Consider the following 9662-nt stretch of genomic DNA (forward strand, 5'->3'; position numbering starts at 1 on the left):
TAAATGCCATGGAAACTATACCCCGTTACCGCTTTTGTCTCACCAGCCCAGTTGAAAATATTCTGAAGAATGTTGAGGAATCTTTGACCAAAAAGGTCTCGCTCCAGAAGATAGATGTCATAATCGTGCAACAAACAGGTGATTGGAACTGAAGTAGCGTTCTCGTCATTCAGTCCTCCATCCATTCTATATTCGAATTACGCAGACACGTGTCACAATGTGTTTCCACCACTGGGTGGCAATATTTATCACAGGGAGTTTCCAGTAGCCTATTTAGGGAAACAGCGATCGAGCTATGAAACAAATACAACGTTTGTATAATGAATGGTTCTTATTTTATGTTCACATGCATAGGCACATCATGCATGCGTTACATTATGACACTGTAATTTGTTATATGCACACACAATACAAATCCACAGTTAGTTTGGGGAAAATACTTTCTCCTAATGCACAGCAGGAGGCGCTGTACCCTATATAGATTATTCGTTTCTTTTTCATATTAAATTCCGTAAATTCCCTCTGTCCATATTGCGAGCACTTTCCCAAAGCTTCGGTCCAATTGTTTACCTCAACCAACTTTCGCCTATCTCAACCCTCGAATAACTTGATAGGAAAATGGATATATCGGTGCATACAGGATATAACTGTCTTTGTTGTTATCAATGGGAGATGATGAAGATGTCTTGGTCAATTCGCAACTAGATGAAGGTTCAAGGCACAAGAGGAAATACCACAAAATATGGGCAAGCTCCAATCAAAACATGGTAAAACTTGGAATTTAGATTATTTTCAGAGGCTACTGTAAATCTCTTCATAACCAAAATATGACAGTATTTTCTTTCTATATTTTATGTTTCCATTCATGCATAATTTGGATAGCCTTTAAACGCAGAGAAAATCCTGAAGGTAAGAATCACCTATTCAGAAGTATGTCTCTCAAATATAAAATGTCATGCAGGGTATAGACTATTTCTTATTTTGTTTTTGTTTTGTAGGTGGTAGTTTTGCTGCCAATGTGCTCACCTGTCAGGGAGAGTGGGAACACACTGGTCTCCACACCCACACAATCAGATTTAAGCAGGTACAGTACATTATAATACAGTTGATATATTTTACACCTGAGTTGAGATATGATTAACATTTTGTCACTTTTGCAGATTTCAGAGAGAAGGAGAGAGGGGGGAGATACACAGAGAGAGAGAGAGAGAGAGAGAGAGAGAGAGAGAGAGAGAGAGAGAGAGAGAGAGTGAGTGAGAGAGAGAGAGTAACATGCCTTTACCTCAGAAAGTCAGTTACCTCATCACAAATATCAATATCAACATCAATATCAAGTTGTCCTCTGTTGCTCCGTTGTGTAGCATCATGATAGTGGGAAAAAATGTATGCACGCATGACTGTAAGTTGCTTTGGATAAAAGTGTGGCTTTTTTTGTCATAGAAAAGCCTGTAAATGGATAGCAACACAGATGTGTGTCATTAGAGTGGAGAGGCTTGAACTTAGATAATGATGCTAATGAGAACCAGAATGGTGGAGAACTGTGACGGGGCAGATGAATGGACCAAGGCCTCCTAGAGTGGGAGGGGTAAGAACCCTAATGGACAGGTAAAGGTGGTTCTTTTATAAGACAGAGGGAGGTCAACTGACCATTCTCAATATTGAGGACAGGATGTTGTTATATTCATCAATCTTTATACCAAAATCACAACCAAAGTATGTACCATCTAGGGTTGGTAAATTGGTAAACAACAAATAGCATTGAGAATTACTGTCTTGTCAGTCTTGTTAATATTCATCAATTGAATAGAGGACTGATACTGTCAGTCACCACTTTGGGCTCATATTGTGTCCACACAGGTGTTCACACTGGGGTTCACACTTTGGTTCACACTGGGGTTCAGTCAGTCTCAGCCAGGTCTGCTACAGCCCAGGATAATAAACTAGCCGACACGCTCCCTCCCTCCCTCCCTCCCTCCCAGTCCCAGCCAAGGCAAGGCAGCCACAGGATCATGGCTCACAGCCAAGCCAGGGACATGAAAGGTGTTTGGAAAGAGGCTTTTTTTCTCCCTGCTCCTTCCTTTGCTCTCTCTGTGAAAGGAGGCTGTCATGTCGGTGTGAAACGCATATGGCCGCCATCCAGAACAGCAGGGTCTTTCAGTGCCGCCATACTGAACCTACACATCTGGTCCTGGTTTTCTGACTGCAACAGAGACAAGCTGTACTGACAGTGAAGGGAACAAAGTATGGTAGGCGTAGTGTCTGCTGGTGGGTGGACGGCCCTCACATCACAGGCGGCTGGTGGCACGTTAACTGGTGAGGACTGGCTCATAATAATGGCTGGAACGGAATGAATGGAATGGTATCAAACAGATGGGTTCCATGTGATTGATACCATTCCATTCTCTCCATTACAGCCATTGTTATGAGTCGTCCTCCCCTCAGCAGCCTCCTGTGCCTTAGACGTTGGCCTTATACTGTTAATGAGTTCATCAGGTTTAGAGAGCTGTAGGGGCTTGAGAGTCCTATACAACATCATGTAACATAGTGAGAGTCCTATACAACATCATGTAACATAGTGAGAGTCCTATACAACATCATGTAACATAGTGAGAGTCCTATACAACAACATCATATAACATAGTGAGAGTCCTATACAACATCATGTAACATAGTGAGAGTCCTATACAACAACATCATATAACATAGTGAGAGTCCTATACAACATCATGTAACATAGTGAGAGTCCTATACAACAACATCATATAACATAGTGAGAGTCCTATACAACATCATGTAACATAGTGAGAGTCCTATACAACATCATGTAACATAGTGAGAGTCCTATACAACATCATGTAACATAGTGAGAGTCCTATACAACATCATGTAACATAGTGAGAGTCCTATACAACATCATGTAACATAGTGAGAGTCCTATACAACATCATGTAACATAGTGAGAGTCCTATACAACATCATGTAACATAGTGAGAGTCCTATACAACATCATGTAACATAGTGAGAGTCCTATACAACATCATATAACATAGTGAGAGTCCTATACAACATCATGTAACATAGTGAGAGTCCTATACAACATCATATAACATAGTGAGAGTCCTATACAACAACATCATATAACATAGTGAGAGTCCTATACAACATCATGTAACATAGTGAGAGTCCTATACAACATCATGTAACATAGTGAGAATCCTATACAACATCATGTAACATAGTGAGAGTCCTATACAACGTCATGTAACATAGTGAGAGTCCTATACAACATAATGTAACATAGTGAGAGTCCTATACAACATAATGTAACATAGTGAGAGTCCTATACAACATCATGTAACATAGTGAGAGTCCTATACAACAACATCATATAACATAGTGAGAGTCCTATACAACATAATGTAACATAGTGAGAGTCCTATACAACATCATGTAACATAGTGAGAGTCATATAAAACATCATGTAACATAGTGAGAGTCCTATACAACATCACGTAACATAGTGAGAGTCCTATACAACATCATATAACATAGTGAGAGTCCTATACAACAACATCATGTAACATAGTGAGAGTCCTATACAACATCATGTAACATATGAGAGTCCTATACAACATCATGTAACATAGTGAGAGTCCTATACAACATAATGTAACATAGTGAGAGTCCTATACAACATCATGTAACATAGTGAGAGTCTATACAACAACATCATATAACATAGTGAGAGTCCTATACAACATCATATAACATAGTGAGAGTCCTATACAACAACATCATGTAACATAGTGAGAGTCCTATACAACATCATGTAACATAAGAGTCCTATACAACTATACAACATGTAACATAGTGAGAGTCCTATACAACATCAGTTACATAGTGAGAGTCCTATACAAACATCATGTAACATAGTGAGAGTCCTATACAACATAATGTAACATAGTGAGAGTCCTATACAACATCAGGTTACATAGTGAGAGTCCTATACAACATCATGTAACATAGTGAGAGTCCTATACAACATCATGTAACATAGTGAGAGTCCTATACAACATCAGGTTACATAGTGAGAGTCCTATACAACAACATCATGTAACATAGTGAGAGTCCTATACAACAACATCATGTAACATAGTGAGAGTCCTATACAACATCATGTAACATAGTGAGAGTCCTATACAACATCATGTAACATAGTGAGAGCCCTATACAACAACATCATGTAACATAGTGAGAGTCCTATACAACATCATGTAACATAGTGAGAGTCCTATACAACATCATGTAACATAGTGAGAGTCCTATACAACATCATGTAACATAGTGAGAGTCCTATACAACATAATGTAACATAGTGAGAGTCCTATACAACAACATCATGTAACATAGTGAGAGTCCTATACAACAACATCATGTAACATAGTGAGAGTCCTATACAACATCATGTAACATAGTGAGAGTCCTATACAACATCATGTAACATAGTGAGAGTCCTATACAACATAATGTAACATAGTGAGAGTCCTATACAACAACATCATGTAACATAGTGAGAGTCCTATACAACAACATCATGTAACATAGTGAGAGTCCTATACAACATCATGTAACATAGTGAGAGTCCTATACAACATCATGTAACATAGTGAGAGTCCTATACAACATCATGTAACATAGTGAGAGTCCTATACAACAACATCATGTAACATAGTGAGAGTCCTATACAACATCATGTAACATAGTGAGAGTCCTATACAACATCATGTAACATAGTGAGAGTCCTATACAACATCATGTAACATAGTGAGAGTCATATACAACATCATGTAACATAGTGAGAGTCCTATACAACATCATGTAACATAGTGAGAGTCCTATACAACATCATGTAACATAGTGAGAGTCCTATACAACATCATGTAACATAGTACAACAACATCATGTAACATAGTGAGAGTCCTATACAACATCATGTAACATAGTGAGAGTCCTATACAACATCATGTAACATAGTGAGAGTCCTATACAACATCATGTAACATAGTGAGAGTCCTATACAACATCATGTAACATAGTGAGAGTCCTATACAACAACATCATGTAACATAGTGAGAGTCCTATACAACAACAGCATGTAACATAGTGAGAGTCCTATACAACATCATGTAACATAGTGAGAGTCCTATAGAACATCATATAACATAGTGAGAGTCCTATACAACATCATGTAACATAGTGAGAGTCCTATACAACATCATGTAACATAGTGAGAGTCCTATACAACATCATGTAACATAGTGAGAGTCCTATACAACATCATGTAACATAGTGAGAGTCCTATATAACAACATCATGTAACATAGTGAGAGTCCTATACAACATCATGTAACATAGTGAGAGTCTATACAACATCATGTAACATAGTGAGAGTCCTATACAACATCATGTAACATAGTGAGAGTCCTATACAACATCATGTAACATAGTAGTCCTATACATCATGTAACATAGTGAGAGTCCTATACAACATCATGTAACATAGTGAGAGTCCTATACAACAACATCATGTAACATAGTGAGTGTCCTATACAACATCATGTAACATAGTGAGAGTCCTATACAACATCATAACAGAGTCCTATACAACATCATGTAACATAGTGAGAGTCCTATACAACATCATGTAACATAGTGAGAGTCCTATACAACATCATGTAACATAGTGAGAGTCCTATACAACATCATATAACATAGTGAGAGTCCTATACAACAACATCACGTAACATAGTGAGAGTCCTATACAACATCATGTAACATAGTGAGAGTCCTATACAACATCATGTAACATAGTGAGAGTCCTATACAACATCATGTAACATAGTGAGAGTCCTATACAACATCATGTAACATAGTGAGATTCCTATACAACATCATGTAACATAGTGAGAGTCCTATACAACATCATGTAACATAGTGAGAGTCCTATACAACAACATCATATAACATAGTGAGAGTCCTATACAACATCATGTAACATAGTGAGAGTCCTATACAACAACATCATATAACATAGTGAGAGTCCTATACAACATCATGTAACATAGTGAGAGTCCTATACAACAACATCATATAACATAGTGAGAGTCCTATACAACATCATGTAACATAGTGAGAGTCCTATACAACATCATGTAACATAGTGAGAGTCCTATACAACAACATCATATAACATAGTGAGAGTCCTATACAACATCATGTAACATAGTGAGAGTCCTATACAACATCATGTAACATAGTGAGAGTCCTATACAACATCATGTAACATAGTGAGAGTCCTATACAACATCATGTAACATAGTGAGAGTCCTATACAACATCATGTAACATAGTGAGAGTCCTATACAACAACATCATATAACATAGTGAGAGTCCTATACAACATCATGTAACATAGTGAGAGTCCTATACAACATCATATAACATAGTGAGAGTCCTATACAACAACATCATATAACATAGTGAGAGTCCTATACAACATCATGTAACATAGTGAGAGTCCTATACAACATCATGTAACATAGTGAGAATCCTATACAACATCTAATACAACTATATCATGTAACATAGTGAGAGTCCTATACAACATAATGTAACATAGTGAGAGTCCTATACAACATAATGTAACATAGTGAGAGTCCTATACAACATCATGTAACATAGTGAGAGTCCTATACAACAACATCATATAACATAGTGAGAGTCCTATACAACATAATGTAACATAGTGAGAGTCCTATACAACATCATGTAACATAGTGAGAGTCATATAAAACATCATGTAACATAGTGAGAGTCCTATACAACATCACGTAACATAGTGAGAGTCCTATACAACATCATATAACATAGTGAGAGTCCTATACAACAACATCATGTAACATAGTGAGAGTCCTATACAACATCATGTAACATAGTGAGAGTCCTATACAACATCATGTAACATAGTGAGAGTCCTATACAACATAATGTAACATAGTGAGAGTCCTATACAACATCATGTAACATAGTGAGAGTCCTATACAACAACATCATATAACATAGTGAGAGTCCTATACAACATCATATAACATAGTGAGAGTCCTATACAACAACATCATGTAACATAGTGAGAGTCCTATACAACATCATGTAACATAGTGAGAGTCCTATACAACATCATGTAACATAGTGAGAGTCCTATACAACATCAGGTTACATAGTGAGAGTCCTATACAACATCATGTAACATAGTGAGAGTCCTATACAACATCATGTAACATAGTGAGAGTCCTATACAACATAATGTAACATAGTGAGAGTCCTATACAACATCAGGTTACATAGTGAGAGTCCTATACAACATCATGTAACATAGTGAGAGTCCTATACAACATCATGTAACATAGTGAGAGTCCTATACAACATCAGGTTACATAGTGAGAGTCCTATACAACAACATCATGTAACATAGTGAGAGTCCTATACAACAACATCATGTAACATAGTGAGAGTCCTATACAACATCATGTAACATAGTGAGAGTCCTATACAACATCATGTAACATAGTGAGAGCCCTATACAACATCATGTAACATAGTGAGAGTCCTATACAACATCATGTAACATAGTGAGAGTCCTATACAACATCATGTAACATAGTGAGAGTCCTATACAACATCATGTAACATAGTGAGAGTCCTATACAACATAATGTAACATAGTGAGAGTCCTATACAACATCATGTAACATAGTGAGAGTCCTATACAACAACATCATGTAACATAGTGAGAGTCCTATACAACATCATGTAACATAGTGAGAGTCCTATACAACATCATGTAACATAGTGAGAGTCCTATACAACATAATGTAACATAGTGAGAGTCCTATACAACAACATCATGTAACATAGTGAGAGTCCTATACAACAACATCATGTAACATAGTGAGAGTCCTATACAACATCATGTAACATAGTGAGAGTCCTATACAACATCATGTAACATAGTGAGAGTCCTATACAACATCATGTAACATAGTGAGAGTCCTATACAACAACATCATGTAACATAGTGAGAGTCCTATACAACATCATGTAACATAGTGAGAGTCCTATACAACATCATGTAACATAGTGAGAGTCCTATACAACATCATGTAACATAGTGAGAGTCGTATACAACATCATGTAACATAGTGAGAGTCGTATACAACATCATGTAACATAGTGAGAGTCATATACAACATCATGTAACATAGTGAGAGTCCTATACAACATCATGTAACATAGTGAGAGTCCTATACAACATCATGTAACATAGTGAGAGTCCTATACAACATCATGTAACATAGTGAGAGTCCTATACAACATCATGTAACATAGTGAGAGTCCTATACAACATCATGTAACATAGTGAGAGTCCTATACAACATCATGTAACATAGTGAGAGTCCTATACAACACATCATGTAACATAGTGAGAGTCCTATACAACATCATGTAACATAGTGAGAGTCCTATACAACATCATGTAACATAGTGAGAGTCCTATAGAACATCATATAACATAGTGAGAGTCCTATACAACATCATGTAACATAGTGAGAGTCCTATACAACATCATGTAACATAGTGAGAGTCCTATACAACATCATGTAACATAGTGAGAGTCCTATACAACATCATGTAACATAGTGAGAGTCCTATATAACAACATCATGTAACATAGTGAGAGTCCTATACAACAACATCATGTAACATAGTGAGAGTCTATACAACATCATGTAACATAGTGAGAGTCCTATAGAACATCATATAACATAGTGAGAGTCCTATACAACATCATGTAACATAGTGAGAGTCCTATACAACATCATGTAACATAGTGAGAGTCCTATACAACATCATGTAACATAGTGAGAGTCCTATACAACAACATCATGTAACATAGTGAGTGTCCTATACAACATCATGTAACATAGTGAGAGTCCTATACAACATCATGTAACATAGTGAGAGTCCTATACAACATCATGTAACATAGTGAGAGTCCTATACAACATCATGTAACATAGTGAGAGTCCTATACAACATCATGTAACATAGTGAGAGTCCTATACAACATCATGTAACATAGTGAGAGTCCTATACAACATCATATAACATAGTGAGAGTCCTATACAACAACATCACGTAACATAGTGAGAGTCCTATACAACATCATGTAACATAGTGAGAGTCCTATACAACATCATGTAACATAGTGAGAGTCCTATACAACATCATGTAACATAGTGAGAGTCCTATACAACATCATGTAACATAGTGAGATTCCTATACAACATCATGTAACATAGTGAGAGTCCTATACAACATCATGTAACATAGTGAGAGTCCTATACAACATCATGTAACATAGTGAGAGTCCTATACAACATCATGTAACATAGTGAGAGTCCTATACAACATCATATAACATAGTGAGAGTCCTATACAACATCACGTAACATAGTGAGAGTCCTATACAACATCATGTAACATAGTGAGAGTCCTATACAACATCATGTAACATAGTGAGAGTCCTATACAACATCATGTAA

General features: G+C 36.8%; 1 protein-coding gene across 2 annotated transcripts in view; it reads left to right on the forward strand.

The window, feature by feature from the left end:
• The first annotated feature begins 530 nt into the window (after positions 1-530).
• Positions 531-9662, forward strand: part of LOC135551363 (protein naked cuticle homolog 2-like) — a 17236-nt gene continuing 8104 nt past the window's right edge. Inside the window, exons 1-3 of one of the 2 annotated variants that reach the window (XM_064982581.1) lie at positions 531-767; positions 883-909; positions 999-1084. In XM_064982581.1, the coding sequence (XP_064838653.1) occupies positions 743-767; positions 883-909; positions 999-1084 (138 nt within the window). In that variant the 5' untranslated portion in view covers positions 531-742. The remainder of the gene's footprint in view (positions 768-882; positions 910-998; positions 1085-9662) is intronic. The other variant, XM_064982582.1, reaches the window with a different exon arrangement.

This window comes from Oncorhynchus masou, chromosome 13 (assembly GCF_036934945.1).
Source record: "Oncorhynchus masou masou isolate Uvic2021 chromosome 13, UVic_Omas_1.1, whole genome shotgun sequence".
Classification (NCBI taxonomy): Eukaryota; Metazoa; Chordata; class Actinopteri; order Salmoniformes; family Salmonidae; genus Oncorhynchus; species Oncorhynchus masou.